This window comes from Panthera tigris, chromosome A3 (assembly GCF_018350195.1).
Source record: "Panthera tigris isolate Pti1 chromosome A3, P.tigris_Pti1_mat1.1, whole genome shotgun sequence".
Lineage (NCBI taxonomy): Eukaryota > Metazoa > Chordata > Mammalia > Carnivora > Felidae > Panthera > Panthera tigris.
The window spans coordinates 45751947-45777051 of NC_056662.1; the positions used below are offsets into that span (position 1 = coordinate 45751947).

The 25105-nt window shown below is 40.7% G+C and overlaps 1 protein-coding gene across 2 annotated transcripts in view; it reads left to right on the plus strand.

Moving 5' to 3' along the window:
• The first annotated feature begins 2358 nt into the window (after positions 1 to 2358).
• The window catches only part of KIZ (kizuna centrosomal protein), a 143482-nt gene continuing 120735 nt past the window's right edge, over positions 2359 to 25105 (plus strand). The window contains exons 1-4 of one of the 2 annotated variants that reach the window (XM_042980994.1): positions 2359 to 2561; positions 9898 to 9960; positions 15249 to 15411; positions 24229 to 24321. In XM_042980994.1, coding sequence (XP_042836928.1) covers positions 2395 to 2561; positions 9898 to 9960; positions 15249 to 15411; positions 24229 to 24321 — 486 coding nt within the window. In that variant the 5' untranslated portion in view covers positions 2359 to 2394. The remainder of the gene's footprint in view (positions 2562 to 9897; positions 9961 to 15248; positions 15412 to 24228; positions 24322 to 25105) is intronic. The other variant, XM_042980995.1, reaches the window with a different exon arrangement.

The following is a 25105-nucleotide window of genomic DNA, read 5'->3' on the forward strand; positions in this document are numbered from 1 at the left end:
ATTTTAGGCTCCCCTAAAATGGCCTAATAAAAATTTGAGATGCTAAGTGACTGCTTCATCTGCTTACTCTGTATATTTGCTGAAAATAATTAGTTATATTAATAGAGGAATATTTTCCCTCTAAAAACTTACCTGGGTGAAAGTGAACCTAAATAAAATATGCTAAAAATATGCATTTTTTTTCCCAGAGTGGTGGCAAAATGTAGTTTGCGTTGAAATCAGCAAAATAAACGTTTGTACATGACCATAGAATCAATTTGGTGTAATGATTTCATACAACAACTAAAAAATGGAATGTTAGTACTAATCTTAGACCCAGGTAAGAGGGCCTCTGCCCTAGCTTCTGTGTATTACATAGGCTGTTTTGGCTCTTTTTTGGCCATGCTACTCCATACAAAGCAAAGAGGCCCCGAGGCCAGGGTACATGCTTGCCTGAAGATCACACATACACACACCCTTCCAGAACACATTTCAGGTCCCTACAACACCAACATTCTTTGTTCAAAGGGGCCTAACTTTCCAAGGCCTTTAAAGACCTCTTTCTTGGATCCTTCCTGTGAGGGTGACTATCACTGGTGTGCTCACCATCAGGCTTGATGCATGGCCAAGAAGAGACTAAGGTTGGAATGACGATAGATCTGGGACTTGTGGACTGGAGTGAGGGAGACACATTACTGCCCGTACAGGGAGCCCCTCACAGTGCAGGACTGAGCCTGGGGGTGATAAATAAGAGGGTAAGTTGGGGAATGAGTCACAGAACTAAATTCCCCTGTGACTTCCCAGGTTCTTATGAAGGTACATTGGTCAAGGTTGGAGGAGAGAATATAGTTTATCTATAACCTGTCATCATGAGTTACAATTAATACTTCAAGAGACAGTACACAGGCCTCCATGTACTCTTGCCCTAGACCTGGCAAATACAAAGAGAAGGCTGAGTAACATCATAATTTTATACTGCCAACCTTTAAGTGGTCCATCTGTCTTACTAGCTTAAGTCACACCTAAGAATAAGTGAAATTAATGACTAAGAAAAGAAGCCAAGTGAAGAATAAGAGAGTAAAGAAACTCTATACTGTAGTAGTTCCTTTTCTTCTGCACTGTGGGTTTAGACTATGTTTGTTTTTCTGCAGGAAGCTTATCCCCCAAGATGATGATGATGATGATGATACAAACTTACTATGTGTGGGGCCCTCTTATAAACATCACACACATTAATTAACTATTATAACAGTAGCATAGGTGGGTCCTGCACTAATAGCCTCCCTGTTTTACAAGAAGAAATCTGGGCATCAAGAGGGTAACTTGCCAGCAGTCACACAGCTGGGCAGAGGAAGAGGAGATTCAAGCCCAGGAGTCTGGGTCCAGAATCCATGAGGAAGGATTCACCAGGGCGTTTGTACACCGAGCTTGGTCTACACAAACAAATGCCTGCTTCATGAGCACCTAGTTAGCAACTTTTCCCTCTTCACCAACCAATAATGTCATCAGCATTCACCACAACCTTGGTCAGCATGGACTTTCAAGCAATGGATTGTTCTACTGTCAGGGCTGAGAGCAGTTGCTTAGTATTTTGGGTTTTGTCTTTTTTGTAGTGTTTTTTTCTGCTTTTAAGTGTGGTAGGAAAACAAGTTTACCACAGTGCCTGGAACTCAGAAATCCTGAAAGAAGGGAGGGACAGCTGGGGGAGGAAGGAGAGAATGAGCTTTGGAAAATTCATGCAGTCTGATGCCAAAGGCAAAAATGATCAAGTGAGAGGCGCCTGGGTGGCTCAGTTGGTTAAGCATCATCCGGCTTGGTCTCAGGCCATGATCTCAGGGTTTGTGAGTTCCACAAGAAGAGCGTACGGAGCTCTTCGCTGTTAGTGCAGAGCCGGCTGTGGATCCTCTGTCCGCCTCTGTCCGCCCCTCCCCCACTCATGCGCGCGCGCGTTCTCTCTAAAAAATAAATAAATATTAAAAAAAAAAAAAAAAAAGATCAAGTAAAGTGCTCCCGCCCAGCGGTGCCCCCACCCTCCCAGCCTCTATCAAGGTGGGGGGTTAGTAGTCAGGACCACTTCTCACTTGTCCCTTACAGGGGCTCCTTGCCTCGGGGTGGGCTACGGTCTGTCTCAGGAGAATTCTGAAGGGTGAGAGGAAAGGGAGACTGCAGACTTCGGGCGGAGAGGCCAGGGCACTGCGGCCACGCCGCGTCCTGCCTGGACACAGGCCAGTCCCTTCGGAGCCGACCTGCGCAGCCTTAAAAGAGGCCCCGCCTCCTACCCCACCCTCTCCCCCGCCCCTCCACGCCGTCCCGCCCCGCCGCGGCCCTCTGTCCCGCCCATCCACGGCGCCCCGCCCCTGCAGACCTCCGCCCCGCCCCCTGTGCGGCGGCCTAGGCCCTGTTTACCCGCGGTGCATGGTGGGGCCGTCGCCTGGGACAACCCAGCCACCCGACAGTCCCTTGGCGTTGCAGAGCGAGCGCGGCGGCGGTGGCATGCACCCGGCCTTCTCATCCTCAGCGCCCCTGGCGAGCCCCGACTACTACGAGAGGCTGGGCCGCCTCCAGCACGGGCTGCGGGACAGGTACGGCCTACCCGGGGCGGGGGCGGGGAGTGGGCCCGGCCGAGGGTTAGCTGGTGCCCTAACCCCTGTTCCCTGCCACTCCCCGCGCCGTGTTTCCCAGGGCCCGGATCCGCCCGCGACGCCCCCCCCCCCCCCGCCCCAAGTTTCTGGTGGGGCCTGGAGGACAAAGTTTACCAAATACCGTGGCCCACTGCCTTTATTGGAGGTCTCTGCCGGAAGATGCGGCCGCATCACTGCATGTGCCTAGAAGTGAGAGTGGGATTCTTCTGCCTGTCACTCTCAGTCACGCCTTGTGAATTTCTCTACTCCCCTTCTACACGCCTCCTCCCCTGTCTCTCTTCAAATTGTCATCCCACCCTGACAGCTGCACTGCATCAATGATGACAAGTCCAGGAACGCAGGCGGGGAGTGTGTGTGTGTTTGTGTGTGTGTGTGAGAAACATATGCAGGAAACATTTAAATGCAGGAAGCATTTTGGGGAGGAGCGAAGGCTGGCCAGATTTCCAGCAGAGGTGAAATTTACAGCAGAAGTCCAGCTTCCAGAGGGTTCATCATACTTTGATTAAGACATGAAAGATGAGAGCCACTGAAAACAGCTAGATCTGAGAGCACAGAGAGAAAATTATAAAGCAATTTACTATAAATAACCACATAAAAGATAAGTTGTTGGAACTATTATTTAGCTGCTAAATTAATTGGAGTTGGAAATCTCATTAGTTGACAAGAAAGGAAATAGATATTTGGATCACTTGATAAACAAAGCGTTTAATGAATGTTAAAAGTTACAAAATCATTTCAGTGAAGAGGAGAGCTTTGTGTGTGACAATTCTAAAATGACAACAATAATTACATGTAAAGGCAGGAGTAAGTGGTTATGAAAAAGAATTATATTCATCTTATCCTAGATTTAATTCTTGTCAAATATTTATAGAGCATCCACAACAGGCCTCCATAATTGTCCTCACCATATTTTATCCCTCAGTCCTTTTCTATATCCTATTTTTCTTTCTGACATATTGCCACTCACCCACTCTGGGGACCGCCTCACCTCCAACTTAAAAAAAAATATCACTTCCTGCAGTGCTTTCCATGTGGCAAGTATTGATCAACCCATTCTCTAAATTATGTGATCTCTATATTTTTGTAGCACTGTAGACAAGTGGCTTAAGTAACTCGCTCCCTGCTGAGATGCAGAATTCCAAGAGGACAGGAACCATATCTAGCTGGATCTTTAGCTGATAATAGAGTAGCTGAGGTGGAGGAGGAACTTGACAAATGTTTGTTGAGTGAATGGCAGAAATCCCAAAGTCAACCATCCAGGGTCCAGCTGTTATGAATGTTTTATATACAACACTGTAGCCACCCATTGTCACTAAATCATGACCATTTTTAGTCAACCAGGAAAAGTGAACAGTATGATATTTCAAAGACAGTATTAAATGTTTGCACACACCTTATAGTTAAAAGACAAGACACTGGTCTGCACATTAGTGCACCCAAAGTGCTTTTTGACTCTGTTTTGCCAGAAGAATAGCTTAGTTATCTAAGGCCTTCCGTTATCTCTTAGCCCAACTTCTTTTTTTTTTAATGTTTATTTTTAAGAGACAGAGTGGGGGACACAGAATCTGAAGCAGACTCTGAGCTGTCAGCACACTTAACCAGCTGAGCCACCCGGGCACCCCTCTTAGCCCAGCTTCTAATTTTAAAATGTTACTGGTTCAAATGGCATTCTTTTTGAACTAAGTTCATTGTGAGTTATCATTTTTGCTTCCATGCTAGGAACACCTGGCTGCTTATAGTCCTTATGGTATAATAACTGTAATGATTAGTACTCACTTTATGTTTAACACTTAATGTTTTAACTGTTAAGCAAGGTGAGGCTGTTGAAATTATATAAGGAATTCAAATCAGATTTTATAGCCTATTCACGGTTCTGCATTTGGAGGTTTTAAATTTATTTTTTTACTTAGTACAAATCTGTTGCAGTGTGTATTCATATTTCATTTTAAAAGTCCATAACTGTCTCCAATGCATAGTAAGCACAGAGGCAAATAACTTTGAATACAGAGAAACTGCAGTAGACATGTGGAAAGTTGGTTTCTACTCTAGGAACAGTTGTGTGACCTTGAGTAGTTTGTTCAGCTTCTCTGAACCTTAGTTCTTCACCAGAAATGAAGAGCATTGAATTATATGTAAGGTAAAACCATAGGTTTTTTTTTTCTCTAGTAACTACCTTCATACTAAAAAAGTTGAAATCTGTAGTTTTGCAGGGTGCCTGGGTAGCTCAGTCAGGTAAGCATCTGACTATGGCTCAGGTCATGATCTTGTGATCTGTGAGTTCAAGCCCTGCATTGGGCTCTGTGCTGACAGCTCAGAGCCTGGAGCCTGCTTCAGATTCTGTGTCTCCCTCTCTCTCTGCCCCTCCCCCGTGCGCTCTCTGTCTCTCTCTCTGAAAAATAAATAAACATTAAAAAAAAAGGAATCTGTAGTTTTGCAAAGCAACAAGTAATGAATATCATTGTTTGTATCCTATTTGACTGTTTGAGTGTACTTGCTTTTTGTTTAGTTTTGGTTTTTAACCAATTTCAGTGACTGCAAGGATTGTAAAACTTCAGAGTCCTTTTAAAATCTGCATCCCTGGATCATCACAGCTGCTTTATCAGTCCAGAAATTTCCTGGAGGTGGGAGATTAAAAAAAAAAAAAAACAAAACTTGCCCTTTTCTGGCCTCCTTAGAGCTGGGACATTGTGGTGTTAGCTCTAATAACTGGGCCTTTCTCTTGTAAGTGGTATATTTCTAGCCCAGATTGTCTCAGCTGTAGTCACATGTAGGTGTACTTATATAGTCTTAATTTTTTCCTCTTTGTATATGGTGTTTTCTCTGCACTGTGGTGAAATCAGTCATAGAATCTTAAAGAGCCTGCTGGAGTGACTCATTACCGTGTGTGTAGTGCCACGAGCACGGTAGAAACATGTGAGTGGAATTGACTCTTATAATTATATAAAAACATCCCTTTAAAAGGCCCATTAACCAGCCCCAGTTCTTTCAATGCCAGTATTGATTCAGAGTGAGATATCATAATGGTCCAGAAATTGATTCTAAGGTATTAGTTGAGTAAAGCTGAAGTTGGTGTTGAGGCAAAAACAGAATAAAAAGTGGCTTAAAAGGAGAAAAGGGAACCATGTGGCTCTGCTGTAAAGACCACCCAGCTGTGTTAACCTTTGAATGGTCCAGGGGCACCTGGGTGGCTCAGCTGATTGAGCATCTGACTCTTGATTTTGGCTCAGGTCATGATATCACAGTTGTAGTATCAAGCTCCATCTTGGGGTTCTGTGCTGAACCTGCAGCCTGCTTAGGATTCTCTCCCTCTGCCCCTCCCCTCCTGTGTGAGCTCTCTCTCTCAAAAAACAAAAACAAAAACAAAAACAAAAAACAGAGCACCTGGGTTGCTCAGTGGTTAAGCCTCCAACTCGGTTTTGGCCTAGGTCATGATCTCATGGTTCATGGGTTCAAGCCCTGCATTGGGCTCCATGAGCCCAATCCCAGAGCCTGCTTGGGATTCTCTCTTTCCCCTCTCTCTCTGCCCCTCCCCTGCGCTCTCTCTCTCTCTCTCTCAAAATAAACAAACATTAAAACAATGGTCCAGGTGAGGGGTGCAGGTGACGGAAACCATAGGCTATGGATACACATCCCAGGGCTGGTGTTTCAGATATTCTGAAATAAAGATTTAGTATGTAAGGGTTGCAAGAGATCCTCCCTGTAAACCTTTCTCTGGCTTAAAAAAATTTTTTTTTAATGTTTATTTGTTTTTGAAAGAGAAAGAGCAAAAGAGGGGGAGGGGCAGAGAGAAAGGGACACAGAATCCGAAGCAGGCTCCCGGCTCTGAGCTGTCAGCACAGAGCCCGACACGGGCGCAAACCCACAAACTGTGAGATCATGACCTGAGCCGTAGTCAGATGCTTAACTGACTGAGCCACCCAGGCGTCCCTCTGTGGCTTTTTATTGAGGGAGATGTTTTGTTTTACGTCTTAAATTTAAACTAGAAATGAAGGACAGCATTCTGAAGCTCTGCAGTGTGGTGAGGAGGTTGGGGAAAGGGCCTGTGATTAAGAGTTAATGAGACTAGCATTATGTTGTCTGGAGCGTAAGGCCAGAAAGTGTTTGCGATTTTTCACCATATGAAGTGGCATAATAGAGAAGTGTGACCTGCAGATGTCTGTATGTACTAAAGACAGAGCAGGAACAAAGAAGTTTTATCTTTGTGATTAAAAAGAACTTGCTGCACAGGAGATTATGGATTCCCAAAAAGGCTGTGGTCCTTTTTCACTAGAGGTCATAGGTGAATTTTTAAAATTATTTTTATTTTTAATTTTTTTAATGTTTATTTATTTTTGAGAGAGAGAGAGAGAGAGACAGAGAGAAAGAGGGAGACACAGAATCCAAAGCAGGCTCCAGGCTCTCTGCTCTCAGCATAGAGCCTGATGTGGGTCTTGAACCCCTGGACTGTGAGATCATGACCTGAGCTGATGTCGGACACTTAACTGACTGAGCCACCCAGGCACCTCAAAATTATTTTGAATTAAATTCAAGCTTACAAAAAAAGTTGCAGGTGTCTAGTATTCCCCTCACCCAGATTCCCCAACTCTTAACATTGTATTCCATTTTTTTCTATTTTGTCTATCAACCTGTTTAAAATCATTAGTCTTTTCTGAACCATTTGAGAACTACAGAAATGATGCCCTATTACTCCTAAAAATTGTCTATTTCCAAAAAGGGATGCTCCCTTACATGATTACCCTATAACTCTCCCAGTAAGAAAATCAACACTGATTGATACCAGTACCCAGACTCCAATAAAATTTCACCATGTGTCCATTTTGCCAACTGTCCCAAGGCTGTGTTTTTCCTTTAATGGTCCAGGCTCCCATCTGTGCACCCATGTTGCCATGTCTCTTTAGTCTCCCCAGACCCAGTCTGGAGCTATTCCTTAGTCATTCCCTGTCTTGTGTTCCTGAAAGTTTCATAGAGTACAACTTTCATTCCAGAGGGTGATCCTCAAGCTGGGTCCATCTGATGGTTCCTCATGACCAGACTCTGATCTCGTTTCTTGACAAAAATAGCATAGAAATGAAGCATGACATCAGGGGCACAAGGTCATAGATACACTTAGGGTCTTTCTGTCTTTGTAATTTAGTGACAGCTAGCTGACTGTCCAGTCATTCATTCTATATGAGCTAAGTGTTGAGCATGAAATCTTAGAAGAGGAAAAAGCGACTAATAAAAATTTCTAACATGGAAGCACTTATATCATATTTCCTTCATTTCTTTTCTAAGTTCACTCTTAGAAGATGAGAAAGTAAAGATCTGTGTGGAGCTACTACTTAAAAAAATGGTGTCTCTGAATTTTTTCCTTGTAATCTTTTTTTTCTTTTTAGGCATGGGCATACCCCAATTAAGGAATAGATTGTGGGGTGCCTGGGTGGCTCAGTCGGTTAAGCGTCCAATTTCGGCTCAGGTCATGATCTCATGGTTTGTGGGTTTGAGCCCCACCTTGGGCTCTGTGCTGACAGCTCAGAGCCTGGACTCTGCTTTGGATTCTGTGTCTCCCTCTCTCTCTGCTCCTCCCTCACTCATGCTTTGTCTCTCTCTCAAAAATAAACAAACATTAAAAAAAAAGATAGATTGTGTTGCCCAAGCCAAGATTCAGTGTTTGGATTTTGGACCCCATTTTCCCATTAACAGAATTTGGTTAAATGGAAGTTTCCATTCTAGATTATGCTAAGCAAAGACATTTACTTATAATGCAACTAACAGAGTAACTTTTGAGATTTTTTTTTTAGGAGGGAAAATATATCTGAAGGAAAACGGAAACTAATAATTAAGAGTTCCAAAATGGAATGTGGGCTCAGCCCCTTTCCCTTAGCAGGCCAGCTGAGGTCACCTTCTGTTTGGATATGTCTTTGATTCACAGTCTTTTTTTTTTTTTTTTTCTTGGCATTTTTCTTGCAGACATTATGTGATTTCTCTTTTGGCCTTTAGTTAGTATTAATTTAGATTAGCAATTTGGCTTCAGTGGAAGCTGGTATGTTGGTGGTAGAACAGAACCCCCCATGGTCAAACCCCCCAAGGGTTCTTTCTGGGATTGGGATGGCTAGTCCTGTTCAGCAGCTTTACCCCGTAGCCCCTTGGCTTTGGCTATTGCCACCTTGTCTGCTGCCCAGTTTCCCTTCCTCTTATCAGGCTTGGGCATATAGGTGTGCAGAGTAAGGTCTGTCCTCTAGCTTACTGCCAGCAGTCACCTGAACAACACAAGCTAATAAATCTTTAGTGGAGTAGCTCTATGGAATGGCAGTCAGTGACAGATCATGATGTTACAAAGATATAGAAAGAAATTCCTCCAAATTTGAAGTAATTGTGTTAGGGGACTTGATCTTTATTAAATGTGAATGGGGTTGGGCCTACTTTTCAGAGACATGGCTCTACCCAAGTCTGGTTGGGAGTAGAGCAAGCCACCAATCTTCACTCCAAAGTGGATTTGTGGAAGTGTGGTGTCTTGACCTGGCGGGACCCCTATCATGCATATGCCACTGTCCAGAGAAATCTGGCCATATTATATTTTATGTATTCATGTTTCTTATTGTCTGTCCTTCCCCACTTCTCTCTCTCTCAAAAAAAAACAAATACAAAAACAAATTCAGGGCACTTGGGTGGCTCAGTGGTTAAGCCTCCAACTCGGTTTTGGCCTAGGTCATGATTTCATGGTTTGTGGGTTCAAGCCCTGCATTTGGCTCCGTGCTGACAGTGCAAAGCCTGCTTGGGATTCTCTTTTTCCCTCTCTCTCTCTGCCCCTCCCCTTCTCTCTCTCTCTCTCTCTCTCTCTCTCTCTCTCTCTCTCTCAAAATAAATAAATAAACATTAAAACAATGGTCCAGGTGAGGACTAGAATGTCAGCTGCTTGACAGCAGAGGCCTTGGTTGTCTTGTTCCCCATGTTAGTCTTCAGGACTAGAACAGTGCCTGGCTCATCATGGAACTCAAGAAATTCTTATTGAATGAATGAATCTACCTTCCAGCCTTTTCTTAGTGCATTTCCCCCATTTACTTTGAAAATCTTGTTCTTTTTACTTCATATTGGTATCGTTTTGCTTTCTAGACTCCCATGGTGACTACCAAATGTTTTTGTGACTTGAGTTTCAATCAGCTGGCATTTTCTGCTTCTTAGTCCAGAGATGCATTCTCACAAAGGTGTAATTTCAAAAGAGATCATGTTCTAAATCCAGCTGCTTATTACTTATCAGTGTAATTTATTCATAAAGTGTTTTCTTTCTATTTTATAGTGAAAAAAAGAGACTGGACCTGGAAAAGAAACTTTATGAATATAATCAGTCTGATGTATGCAGGTAAGATGTGATAGTGGGAACAGTTTTTAAACCAATTGGCATATGTTAATCAAAAAAGTGTAACCCTAATGTATGTTACAGATACCATAATTGCAGTACTTTTACCATTCTCTTATGTCTAATATGTAATCATTTCAAGTAAATACTGAAATTTAATATAATCACTATCAAATGTAGGAATAAATTTGGCTAAATTTTGTGTAAGATGATTTTATTTTCGCTATTTGGTATTCGTGGTATTTCAGAATCTATTTTGCTTAAATGTCTGAGGAATAAGATGCATCATAGTCTTTATCTTTTTGATCACAATTTAAACACATTGAGCCTGTGTAATGATTAAGGCATAATGACTATAGCTGACCTTTCAACAAACTGTTGAAGGCAGGGTTACGTGATGTCTCATTTGTTCATGGATATTTGACAATGCCTGTGAAAATTATTATGAGCAATGGATAATATAAATGTTGTCCTTTCCAGGTTACTTAATCTGAAGAGCCAACTTTTAATATTTTTAATTCTATTTTATGTAAATTGAACTTCATCCTTAAGCCAAATGTGTGGTATTACCTCCAATATTATTCATATGAAAAATTTCTGGCTATGATAGCATTAATTTTGTGATTTAGCCACATCATAAGATGAGTGAGAAATGAAAACACCTCATCCAGAAGAGAGATTTAAAACCAAATCACCCATCGGGTCCATTTATTTCCTCCTATGCAAAATTATTCTTTGGTTTTAGGATTGAGTGTACTTCCAAGGATACCAGTCATGGTGGACATTGATATGTCCCCAGTAGTTCTAGAAGAGACAAGAAGCCAGTAAAATAGTGTAAGGAATAGCAGTGTTATGGATGCCATGGCCTCAGAAGTGGGCCCAAGTCTGAGAGCATCTGTGGCAGCTGCCAGTTTTCTAGACTGCAGCCAAGAGGGTGGCCAATGGAGTGTAGACTTTTCCTGCAGCCTGTTTGGGGGCGGCTTCCTGGCATAATGGTGATGGGAAGGGGGAGGTAAGAAGAGACTGGAGACTTTTAGCAAGCTGTCAGTTTGCTGAGTCTGTTCCCCTCTTGTTTCCTAGAAGACAGAGGGTATGATTTGCTAAAAAATATCCTTTCTTTGACTGCCCAACAGGATAAAATCCAAACTGTCTAACATGGCTGTTTCAACCTGGTTTCCCCCCGAGAAGGCAGAGTCTGAGATAAGGGTTTGTATGTAGATGGTAGTTTATTTTAGGAAGTGGTCACATAAAACTGGCAAGCAGGGCTGGGAAGAATGAAATAGGAGCTGGTCACTGCTGTGGGCACCTGGGGCTCCACCCTTTTAGATCTTCAGAGGAGCCATGTAGATTGCCTCTCTGCTCCTCACAAGTGTTCACTCAAGAGAAGGAAGGGGGGCCATTTACCTATCCGTAATCCCACATTGGATAGGGCCACCAGGGAGATGTTAACTCCTTCTCACATCCATGCTGCAAACACAGAGAAGCAGCCCTGGAAAAGCAAGATACCAGGTGCTACCATGGCTGGAGAGGAAATGCTGGGCCAGGAGGATGTAAGGAGGGCCTGAGAAGTATCCGGAACAACAGCTTACCAGACCCTCCATTATCTTCCCCTGGTTCATTTTCATCATCACCCTCTTTCATCAGCCTCCACTAACATGTTACACAGAATCTTCAGTGTCTGAAGCATGACAAGGACTTTCGTAGTATCATGTAAGCAGGTGGGTTTTGTTACCAGGGACTTCTGTTCAGTCTGAGCCCCACCAGCAGTTAGCCATGTGCCATTAGGATAATTACTTCAACATTCTGTACCTCCATTCCTTTATCTGTCAAATGGGGATAATGGTAGCTATGAGGACTTAACAGAGCCTTAAAGCAGTATCTGGCCCTGTGTAAGAGTCAATAATTTATTATTTGTTGCTATTTTTAAAATCAGTATTACTGTTATTCTTCTTAATTATTGCCTTTAAGCTTTCCAACATACTATTTCCCCTGACTGAGTGTTTCCCCTCATCTTCTCACCCTTGCTTTCCCCAGTTTTGGGTTTAATTCTCACCCACCCTTCATGTCTAAACTAAAAATTAATTTCTGTTGGGAAGGCCTTCCTGACCCCTTCAACTGGGTCAGATTGCCCACTCTGTAAGAGTCCCTGGCAGTTTTCCCTCTTAGCATTTATCACACTGCATTGGACTCATCTAATTTTTTGTTTTCCCTGTTGACTAGTGAGTGGCTTTCCTATTCACAGTACTGCACATATGAATGACTGAACGAGTGGGTGGATGACTGAAGTGGTGAGCTTTGAAGGTTCATGTGGGCAGGAATGAAACTAGACTTTGGGTGGAGAAGGCATGGTTACTATTGTATGTACTCCAGCTGGACACTGGCCACCACCAGCAACTTCACCAGGTGCCTGCATGTGGAAGACAGTATGTTAGGTTCCACCTCCATTATTGTCGCTCAGCGTCGAAAGTGGCAGACATGGGCAACAATAAAACCAGTTTTAAGTTTTTTTTGTTTCAGAAGGAAAAATGGGGACAGCCAACCAAGGTCAAAAGCACAAAATTATTAGCATTATAAAGAATTTCTTGAAAATTTTTGGCTTAGGTGTAGAGGTTTAAGGTCTATTGCTAATGAATTTTTTTTCCATTTCCTTATTTCTTTTTTTAAAATTTATTTTATTTTTTAAATTTACATCTAAGTTAGTTAGCATATAGTGCAACAATGATTTAGGTGTAGTTTCCTTAATGCCCCTTACCCATTTAGCCCATCCCCCCTCCCACAACCCCTCCAGTAAACCTCTGTTCTCCATATTTAAGAGTCTCTTATGTTTTGTCTCCCTCCCTGTTTTTATATTATTTTTGCTTCCTTTCCCTTATATTCATCTGTTTTGTATCTTAAAGTCCTCATATGAGTGAAGTCATATGATATTTGTCTTTCTCTGACTAATTTTGCTTAGCATAATGCCCTCTAGTTCCATCCACGTAGTTGCAAATGACAAGATTTCATTCTTTTTGATTGCCGAGTAATACTTCATTGTGTGTGTGTGTGTGTATGTATGTGTGTGTATATATATATATGTATATATATGTGTGTATATACACACACACACATACATACACTTTTTTATCCATTCATCCATCAATGGACATTGGGCTCTTTCTGTACTTAGGCTATTGTCGATAATGCTGCTATAAACATTGGGGTGCTTCAAAGCACCATACCTGTGTCCCTCGGATAAATGCCTACTAGTGCAATTGCTGGGTCATAGGGTAGTTCTATTTTTAATTTTTTGAGGAACCTCCATACTGTTTTCCAGAGTGGCTGCACCAGTTTGCATTCTCACTAGCAATGCAAAAAAGATCCTTTCTCCACATCCTTGCCAACATCTGTTGTTGCCTGAGTTGTTAATGTTAGCCATTCTGACAGGTGCAAGGTGGTATCTCATTGTGGTTTTGATTTGTATTTCCCTGATGATGAGTGACATTGAGCATTTTTTCATGTGTCGGTTGGCCATCTGGATGTCTTCTTTGGAGAAGTGTCTATTCATGTGTTTTGCCCATTTCTTCACTGGACTATTTGTTGAGTTTGAGAAGTTCTCTATAGATTTTGGATACTAACCTCTATCTGATATGGCATTTGCAAGTATCTTCTCCCATTCCATTGGTTGCCTTTTAGTTTTGCTGATTGTTTCCTTCGCTGTGCAGAAGATTTTTGTTTTGATGAGGTCCCAATATTTCATTTTGCTTTAGTTTCTCTTGCCTCCAGTGGCATGTTGCGTAAGAAGTTGCTGCGGCCAAGTTGAAAGAAGTTTTTGCCTGCTTTCTCCTTGAGGATTTTGATGGCTTCCTGTCTGACATTGAGGTCTTTCACCCATTTTGAGTTTATTTTTGTGTCTGGTGTAAGAAAGTGGTCCAGGTTCATTTTTCTGCATCTCATTGTCCAGTTTTCCCAGCACCACTTGCTGAAGAGACTGTCTTTATTCCATTGGCTATTCTTTCCTGCTTTGTCAAAGATTAGTTGGCCATACGTTTGTGGGTCCATTTCTGGGTTCCCTATTCTGTTCCATTGATATGAGTGTTTGTTTTTGTGCCAGTAGTTGCTGATTAATTTTTAATATCTGCAGCATGTTTGCGAATCTGTTTTTAAGGGTGAACTTTTTTGTGCTTTTCATCTTAGTTTTCCTTGATAGAAGAACATGAAAATTGTGAGCACTGAGTAATGTATAGAATTATACTCCTGAAACTAATATTACATAGTGTGTTAACTATACTTGAATTAAAATATATACTTGAATTATTAGATAATAAAAATGTTGAATTATTTTATTGAACTAACAATAGAAATGCTTCATATCACGTACTCTTATGATGTAAAATTTGTGAAGAAGAAAGAGCTAGAACATGCAGGGTTGGTTCTGTGGGAAGAGTGGGCTGCACAACTTGAGCCATTCAGTGTGCCTTTTCATTTATTTGTTTATTCATCATTCATTCACTCATTCATTTTTTGAGAGAAAGTACTCTGGAGCAAGGGAGAGGGGCAGAGGGAGACAGAGAGAGAATCTTTAGCAGGCTCCATGCCCAAGGTGGAGCCCGACACGGGGCTCAATCTCCTCGATCTCGGGATCATGACCTGAGTCAAAATCAAGAGTTGGACGCTCAACTGAGTGAGCCACCTAAGCACCCCAATGTGTGCCTTTTGTTTTACACTTTGGATGAGAGTCTCTAAAGGTTTTGTTCACAATTTGAGTAGAGTCACAGCCTATATATTATCATAAAATATTTTAAAATATAGTAGGTTGTTGCAGTTCCTAATAAAATTTTAATATTATCTAAAGGAGAACTTTTTGGGTATTTTAAATTTTAGAATTTCTCAATGTTTATGGATTGTGGTTTGTAGTTTGATTCTATTTCCATATGAGCAGATAGTTCTGAAATTGTCTGTCATAAAAAGAATGCTAATGGACTATTCATCCGACCATGGCCACATAGCCACCGCTCTTGAAACCACATTTAATATTGAGAAAGAAATCCATATAAATCTTTATTGTGTGAATGTTATAATGTAGTCTTGTATACATTTCTCAGGAGAGTTATGCCTGGATGTGATACTCAGTGATGTTGCATTAATTTCTTCTAAAAATGTGTGTACATTCTGCTCTTTAGCTTTCAGTGTTTAGTTAGGTAAAGTATCTCAGAATACATTGTCTCATTAACAATTTTGTTTGAGAAAAATCTCTTTCTTTGATTTGTTAGTGTTTAACTGCATAATTTAAAAATCTGCTTTTATTTTTCTAGAGTTAAGCTGAAGTATGTGAAACTAAAGAGATATCTGAAGGAAATATGTGAATCAGAAAAGAAGGCTCGTACTCGAAACCGAGAATATTTAAAGCGATTTGAGCATGTCCAAGCTCATGTTGGACACTTTACTACAAATACAGAGAAGCTTCAGGAACTAAAGGTAACATCTTGTTTTTCACTATATTTCTCTTTATCTCTCTTTCTTTTGCTAAAATTGGAAGGAAGTAACGAGCACTAAGTTTCAGATCAGTGGTGGTCATTAATGTTCAGTTGTTCATCCATAAGAGAATTGCTCATTTTCTCTGTGATTTACCATGTGGCCAAATTTTGATCAGGGAACTTGAAATTGAATTTTCTTAGATTCTACTTTAGTTGAGGAATTAATGGAATATCTGTACTTTGTTATACTGCACAAATAATTAACTTGTAACAGACATGGGCACTAGTTACTACCTGGCACGTGGTATTTGGTGGCTTCATGACTGAATTTGAGCAGCATTAGGGTTCTCTCCAGAGACCGTTTCCTTCTTTAATGGGTTTTTTCCCTGGGCTCCTCTGTTCCCATCAGGCAGTGTGTTGGGAAACACTGAGGGTAGAACTGGCCCCACGGAATTCACCTTCATACTCCTCATCTGTGTGACCCAGAGCAACTGCTTTCTGCAGCCCTCTCTGATTATGGCATCTCGTTCCTTTAAGGTGCTGGGCAACCTTCTCCTCCACAGATTATGCCCAGTGAGGAGGGCTAGGCCTTTTTTCTCTAAGCAGTTGTGCTGGCCAAGGGTTGTTGCTCATGTTAACCCAACAAAATACTGGTTATAGAAGAAGTTGCCTTTAATTACTTTTTTTTTTTCCTCTAGCAATTTCCCCCACTGAGGCTTTATTTCAGGTACACAGGAAAATGAAAATACTATGCAGTGGTCTGAATGTTTGTGTCCTGAAATTCGTATCTTGAAATCCTAACCCTAACCAAATCCTAACCAAATGTGATGGTGTTCATACCAGGGGCCTTTGAGAGGGGCTTGTGTCATGAGGGTGGAGCTCTCATGGATGAGATTAGTGCCTTCTAAAACAGGCTCTGGAGCACTTCTACCAGGTAGGGATGCAGTGAGAAGGTACTGGCTCTGAATGAGGAAAGAGGCCCTCACCAGAAGGTGACCACACTGGTACCTTGATCTTGGACTTTCCAGCCTCCAGAATTGTGAGCAGTACATTTCTGATGTTTATAAGCCACCCAGTCAGGGATATTTTGTTATAGCAGCCTGAATGGACTAAGATAACTCACATATTCTGTACCCAGATACAGTAGTTGTAAATATTTTGGTATATTTGCTTTGTGTGTGTGTGTGTGTGTGTGTGTGTGTGTGTGTGTGTACATTTTTTCCTGAGCTGTTGAAAGTATGCTGTGGACACCATAACAGTTCTCCCCTAAATACTTAAGTGTGGATCTCCTAAGAACACAGACAGTCTCCTACACAATCACACTACTATTATCACACCCAAGAAAATTAATAATGATTTCATAATACCACTTAATATCTATCTGATATTTAAATTTCCCCAGTTCCTCCCAAAATTTTCTTTATTTTTCCAGACCAGGAGCCAACTAGGGTTCACATTACATTTGCTATTTTGGTTTTTTGGTCTCTAAATCAAATTTAGTGTCCTACCACTCTTCCTTTTTTTTTTTTTTTTTTCATGACACTGGCTTTTTGAAGAAGGCAATTTAGTTGCCTGTATAATGACTCACATTCAGAATTTGGTTATTTCTTTGAGGTATAATTTAACTGGAAATTTGGATTAGACCAGCACTGCCCAATAGAACTTTCTGTAGTGATAGAAATGTTCCCGATCTATACTGGTGCTAATTTAGTAGCCACTAGCCACACATGACTACTGAGCACTTAAAATGTGGCTGTGACACTAAGGACTGAACTTTTAATTTTGTTAATTTTAATTGGTTAAATTTAAATAATCACAGCTGAGGTTACATACGTCCTACTGTATCCCATCAGGAGGCTTATGAGTCGTGATGTCAGGTGGTCTGACCTGAGTGAGGTTGAGTTTGATGCATTGCTTAAGATGGCAAGCTCTAGATCTCTCTTATAAGGACCTTTTTTTCCATTTGCAACTGAGCATATAATCTGTGGAGTGATAGTTTGACATCTTGGGAACATCTTGTTTCTAAATAGCCTTTTACTTAGTGGTTTTAGGATCTGTTAGTGATGCTTGAATCAGTGTGGTGGAGGTTGTGGAATGGGGATTTTCTAATTTAATCTTCCTCTTTATTAGCTTAAATTGTTCTATAAAGAAGAGCTTTCTTTCTTTTCTCTCCTCTTTCTCTTTTTTTAAGTATCACCATAGACTTACAAATTTTTACTTAGTATATTATCAATTACTGTAGTTATTATTTTTGTTGTTTGTATTTCTCCAAATTTTGCTTGGGAGTGTCTCTTCAAATTGGCTTCTGTGTCCTTTTGGCCTGACCTCATTAATCCTGAGCCTTCTTTGCTTTGGGGCACAACATGTTCCAGGTTTACTTTGTACACCGCTGCCTCAGACATGGAATTAGCCTCTTTTCCAAGGAGCTGTGGTTCCTTTTAGTGGGGAAGGGTATTTAGAAACCAAGATCTGGAAGTAGATGTGCTCAAACAATAGCACGTTTTAGCTACAGCACTACAGTTTTTTTTTTTCTTTCTTAGTTTTCAAGTAGAATACTTAACATTCAAAAAGTAATTATTATAAACATTGTAAATCTCTTTGCTGTTCAGAGATTTTACAGAGAAAGTAAAAGTGATGGACAAAGTAGGGAATTTTGCCTTCCCAATAGAAAAAAGGAAATAATAGAAGTTTTCCTTTTATTTTCACATTGATGCTTTTTTACTTAATTATTGATTTGATGATATAGCCAAATGTGAGAGGGAGGAATTTGAAAGGGAGAATCCATACTTTTATATTGAGAGCATTTTGAAATGGATAAGGAATGCCTTTAGAGAACAGTCTGTGAGGGCACAGAAGAGCAGATCATGTAGCTACAGTTGGGAAAGATGGGAGCACCATTGGGAGTCACCCTGAGTCCAAAGCTGAATGCAGGCAGCAATCTTTGAAACTCCAGCCAGTGACACCACTTACCTCAGCAAGCTGTACAGTAAGCAGAGATTCAGAGTGGGGAATGTTTGCCGTGCTGTCTTCCCATTCCTTTCCTCCTCTTCATTTCATCTTGGTATCCAGTGGTAGCCTTAGGAAGGCTGGAGTCTGCCCCACTCAGGTAGCAGATCTTTACCTCCACTGACTGACCACATGTAAGTCTTAGGAGAAAGGTGTTCTGGGGAAGCATATTGCCCACACACCCCACGATGCTAGGGGTATTTCCCCTTGAATAGAATATAGTTGATGCAAATGGACTAATAATTGGTAGAGTTCCAGAAAGTGAAACGAAATGAGGCAGTATGTGAGAAGTGGGGATTTGGCCCAAGTTGTATTAAGTGAATTTCTCCCTTTTTGTAAGACTGTAAGACTATTTATTATATAATATTAAAATCTTTTTAAATGGGATAAAGGCAAACATATTTTATGAATTTTTTTATTTTAAACTGATTTTATGAATTATACTACTTTGGGGTCCTATGATAATTTTCAGGGCTTTTAAGGATGTTGATTTGTCATGTCATTTTGAAAACACGGTGTTGTGGCTATATTGCTACTTGTCAGATAAAGAGGCCAACTAAGCTCAGTTCAAGAATATAAATATTAGTAGTACTGTGAAGATTGTGTCCTTCTCTCCCCCTTCCTGCCTCTACTCCCCCTCCCTGCGTTGGTGCTTGTCGAAGAGCCCCAGTTGGGCCTTAAAGCAGGTGTTTTGGTGCCCTTTGTGCTTATCTCAGGTTGGGTTCTCCTGAAGTGGACCCTGAGACAAGGATTCAAATGTAAGTGGTTCATCTGGGAAGTGCATGGGATGTCAGGAGGCAAGTGGGGAGGTGAAACAGGGAAGGACAGGTAGCTGGAAAAGGGTATATATACACTAGTATATACATATCCAAATATATATACGGATATGTATATACTAGTGTATATATACATATATATGTTTATATATATATACAAATATATGTTTTATATATATACACAAATGTATGTTTTATATACATATATGTATATATGTGTGTACATATATAAATTGTGTGTGTGTGTGTGTATATATATATATATATATATATTTTTTTTTTTTTTTAAACCAGCCTCCACAACTCCCCACAGGCCTGACCACCCTGACCCGAAGCGGATGGGCGACCCCCCAAAGGGTCTTTAAACCTCCGCGCCGGCGATGCCCTAGGTACCTGGACAGGGTGGGGGCGAGCGAGGTGGGGGACCAGGGGCCGCAAGCCACCACCTCAACACTGACACCTTAAGGGCCCCGCAAGGGCGCCAGCCCCAAAGCTGCCGTGCTGCTGTAGGCCCAATGGGCAACCGCCCAACAGGCCTCGCCGCCGCCACCACGGGACGCCATCATCCCACCTCCCCCAACAACCCCCATGGAAAAGGGTGTATTATCAAGCCAACTACCATAGTCAGCATCTGGAACTTAACTTACAGGGAAACCCTGGCAAATGGTTCTGAGCATTTGGAATATGCAGACATGGCTCCTGAGCATCACTGATTAAAGGCTGATGACAAAGAGATGGGGGGGGGGGGGAGAAATTAACCACAGGCTCCTTAGGCACAGAGACAGGAATGTTGAGACTTAGGAGCACCCAAAAGGGTCCCAGGGACATGTGTGGAGCATGGCATCTGTTTCAGCCTTCCCCATTCAAGTGCCAGGCATGAGGCTGGTATGTCAGGGCATTCAGGGAGAGTCCCCATCTGATGATATCTCTCATCTCCCTGAAATCCTTGAGTGCTTGCTCAGCCTTTCAGGATAAAGCCCAGATGCTGGCGTCTGCCTGCATACCACCCTGCAGCTCAACCTTATGACCCTTAACACACACATGTCCTTTCTCATTTCTGTCTCACACAAATATACAGACATGTGCACATTTTTTCTTCCCTACTGCCTCCCTTCACCTCCTTCCTCTCTCCCCATCTCTGCCTCCCATCTCTGCTCACTCTCTGCCCACGCTCTGCTCTCCCCGCACCTGTCTCCTCCATTTCCCCCCCATCTCTTATGCAATATTCCCTCCACTCCCATGTCTTCCCACTGTCCCTCTCCATCTTTTATCTTCCAATCATGTGCACATTCTTTCTCTTACACACTAATACACTCACTCACATGCATCCAAGTTTTAAACATGCTGACTGCTATATTTTCTTGAAAGCATCACATCATTTCCTATCTTCTTCAACTAGAAGCCCTCTCTCTCTCTATCCTGCCTTAGGTCTGGGCCGTAATTATCTCAGTAAGCACTTCCTTCATAGTGTTGTCATTGCTTACATGTCTGTTTTTCCACCTCGTTGTGGGCTCCTCATCTTACTATTTCAGTGCTGTCAGTATCTGGGCCACAATGTGGCACATAATAAGCACTCAGTAAGCTTTGAGGAGCACCTCCCTATTCTTTAAGCACTCAGTAAGCACTGGGACTTCTCCCTTGACTGAAAATTAATTCTGTATTTTTCAACTTGCTCTCTTCTGGACCATGAACAACTATGTGAGAGCTAATGTGGTATTGGTTCTATCCTGTGTTATACCTTCCCAGGAGCATTTCTGTTTAATAGCAGAGGCACTCTGAAGATACAATGTCACTATTTAAAGATGTGATTCTTGTTGGAAATTCAGTCATTAGGGTATATGTGCCTATGAGGGATAAAATTTGAAGACAACAAATATTTGAGCCCTCATTTGATTCCTACTGAGCATTGTGACAGCCACTCTGGGCAGGGCAGGACCTTCAGGCTCCTGGAGGACAGTCTGTAGCTTTTCCCATTTTTTATCAACCAGAGTGTCTTACTTGTTAATATGTATTAGTTGAATATAAATAAGTGTTCCTGCATACCTTTTTGTAAAAAAACATCTAAAAAGGAAACCCATAGGGGCACATGGATGGCTCAGTCAGTTAAGTGTCTGACTTTGGCTCAGGTCATGATCTCACAGTTCGTGAGTTCAAGCCCCACTCTGGGCTCTCTGCTGTCAGCACAGAGCCTGGAGCCTGCTTCGGATCCTCTGTCTCCCTCTCTCTCTGCCCCTTCCCCACTCTCTCTAAAAAATAAATAAATGCTTAAGAAATAATAAAAGGAAACCCATATCCTGGAAAAAATAGAAGAGAAAAGACTGTGACTTGTAGTCCTGAGGGTGAACTCAAACAATTTATGTAACTCTCTGTACCCATTTTTTCAACTCTAACATGTGGAAGCTGGGCCAGCAGATCTTAAATGTCTGTTCAGTTCTGTAACCAAGAATTTTTATATAATCCTGGAGACCACTGAAAGAAGGAAGCCTGTTTAAAAAAACAAAAAGGTAGTGGTGGCACTTTCAGGCAAATGGTAATGTGACGAGGGGAATTTGAAGGAATGTAAGTGGGGATACAGAAGAAAAGAAGAAAAGAATGGAAAATGAGATGTGCTATTAACATGGAAACATATCCCAGAGACCTGAAAGATATCCCATGACCTCCACCTCCTTCAGATAACCCCAGATGATCGTCAACAGATTTCATCAGTTGAGCTGAGATGAAATTGTGCACAGCGGGGAAGTGAATAGAAAGTTCTCCTAAATTTAGGTGGGCAGCATCAAGCTCAGTGCTGGGAAGCAATACATTAGCAGACGGAACAAGTTAGTTACCTGATAGGTTGATTCAGTGCTCTTGAGTTCATTAAAATAGGTTTCCCTGGGGGATTTGTGGGAAGAGGGGACTGTCCTTAGAGGTGCTGTGGACTGGCAGATGCTACCGGGCCATGAGAACTTTGGCCCCTGAAACAGCAAATGTAAGAGGAATCTGGGCCACATGGCAAGAAGGGAACAGAGACCTGAATCAGCACCAGACAGAAAGGATGCAGTACAAATCCTGATGTATTGTGGAAATATAATGGGACCTTATCAAAGAAGAAGTGGGGCATAAAACATGGAAAGACTGATAATTGGAAAAATAGGGCACATGCTCTGCTGTTTTATCATTTTTAGCTAGGGAATTTTTGGAAAGATTTGTCTATACAGTTTTCCAAACTGAAAAAACTTTTAAACATAGTACAACCCTTTATATGCAGATAGAATAGGAGGTGGGGTTGAAAATCCCTGCTCTCCAATGTTTAGGAGGTAAATTTGATGGATAGTAACCAAGTATCATATGTATGAATAAATGGCAAAGAGAACAAAATGTTTGTAGGTGCAAATCTGTGGTCCTAGGGGATGCAGAATTATAGTTTGCATCAATTTTCAATTTATCATAGCAACTTTTGATTTCAAGTACATTGTTCAGTTTTTATTTGTATCACTAATTTAGGAAAGTACCTACACTTCAGTGAATTTTTCAGGTCCATTGAGAGCAATGTAATTTGGACTCTTGAGACTTCTGTTACTATTCTTTATAAAGTCCTAATGCAGTTACAAGTTTTTTGCTGCAGCAGAATGAATTAAACAAAAGTCATGTTTCCATGAGAAAGTGCTCTGTCTTTAGAAGGTATTGGCTCTGAAATGATCCCATAATGAGAAAAGTAGGTATAATGCCTGTTGCGTGTTTATAACTGATCTCAAAGAACATAAGAAAATATTTGCAGCCACAGGAACAGAGTTTTTATTTAACCAGCAATTATTTAATAAACCTCAATATTTATTTTGTTTATTTCATAATCCACTCCCATCCCTTTTTAAAGATACTTTCCCTTAGAATCTGTAAAGTATGCCTTTTGAAAGCTCTTGGAGTTGAAAAGTAACTATCTCTGAGTCCAAAGGAGTAGGTAGAACAGAGAGATGTAAATTGTATTGTATTAGTTGCCTTATTTTTAAATCTTTTCTTGGTTTATCTTTTTTACCGGCCTTATAAAACTTCCATTTAATTAGGTATTTCTTTAGATTATTACTGTCATCTATCATGTTAATAGCATTCTGATAGAGAAAAAAAATTCCCTGCTAAACTCTTATTAGAAATGGGGCAGCATGTAATATCTTTTAAGATATTTTGAGGGAAACAAGTGAGTTTTCATGATGATTGTCTGTTTTTTTATATGTCAAAACAAAGCTCAGGCCAATTTCATGTTCAGACTAAGAACTAAGGAAACAGTTCTCTGATTATCTCATAGGTGTTTTTCTAATTGCAGTGCATCACGGCCTAATTTAGAAAATGTTCTGATACTTATCTGTGATGAACCACCATCCGTGAATTTCTTAAGGCTTTAATTACTAACATACTGAATCAAAGCCCTTTTTATGCCTTGCTTTTAAGAAAAAGTCATTTTATGATGGAATCACTTTCATCAATTATAGTGCGATAATGATGCAGGCATCTTCATGTAGTTATTAGTGCCAGAGCAAACTTCATTCCTATGGTGCTGATCATTGATGTTTCCTGTATATTTTTATTCATAGAAAATGGAGTTTGTTTCAGGTCGATGAGCTAGCAAATAATATACTCTGTTCCTGTGATTAGTAGGACCATGATACTAATGTAGATATCTATAAAGATAAGAAGTCTGTAGGATTGATTTATTTTCCTTTAGGACAAAACTTTTCAGGGTAAACACTGTCTAATGTGCTGCTTTCATAATAAAGTAACTGGATTTTCCTGATAGCTTAATATGCTAAGGTTTTATTCCCTAAATTGATGGAAGACAGTAAGAAGCCATCAGGTCTTATTTAAAAACATACAGCATTTTATAGACCTCAGCTTTTGACATTTTATTTGTGAAATTTTCTATTCTAAGATAAGTTGAATTTCTTAGTAACATCAACTTTTACTTTCTACTTTACTGTTTTATACTCTAAAGACTAAAAAATATAGGCAGATGCTGGTTATAATAAGAGCCACCACAAAATCAAAACTTTGTTTCTGTTTAGACCGAATATGAGGCTCAAATTAAGAAGACACAGCTACTCTCAAAAGATAGACCTGGAATAAAAGGTGAACTGAAAGATGAAGACAGAGAAAAGGTAATAAGTTAAAACAATAAACTTTCTGTTAACAGAGGATTTCTGGAGTGTTTCTCTTTTACTATATTGTTTTAAATAAAATCATCTTATTACAGAGATCTTTTTTATTAAACCTTAAGTATTATTTAAAGACTTATAGAGTATTGCTTTAATGTCTAATTCAATTAAATTTGCTAAAAGGCAGCAGGTTTAAAAGGCAGCAGGTTTAAAAGGCAGCAGGTTTAAAAGAGATAGGTTCCAAAGAAAACCTTAGTGTTGTTAGCAGGTGAAATTATGTTTCTCTAAATAATGCTTTGTCACTGCTTTTTTTCTTCGTTCCAGAAATGTTTTAAATAAAAGGTAAACAAAATGTGGAATTTTGCTTCTTTTCTTTGTATATATAATTTTGTACATTTTAACCTTTTCACAGAGAAAGTGGAAAGAAAAGATTGCATATCTAAGCAACAGACAAAAAGACTGGCAAGGAATACTTAAATAAATTCTGCTATGTATCTGCCGTAATGCAGGCTTCTAATCCTGCAGCCTATCTCCATATAAATGATTCTGTTCAAGACCATAGATGTTTTCTTCACTAAAAGCAGTAAAGCTCTTTTAGATGAAATGTCTAAAAACATCTTGTAATAACTTGGAGCATGCTGGCAAGAGTAGTCACTTGTGACTATGTGTGAAACCCCCTCAGCCAGTCGATATTGTAATAAGCAAAAATGGTAGCATCACTCCATTATTCAGAAAAGCCAACAGCGTGCTTGTTCCTTAGGCTGCAGCATTCATTAAGAAAAGCTTA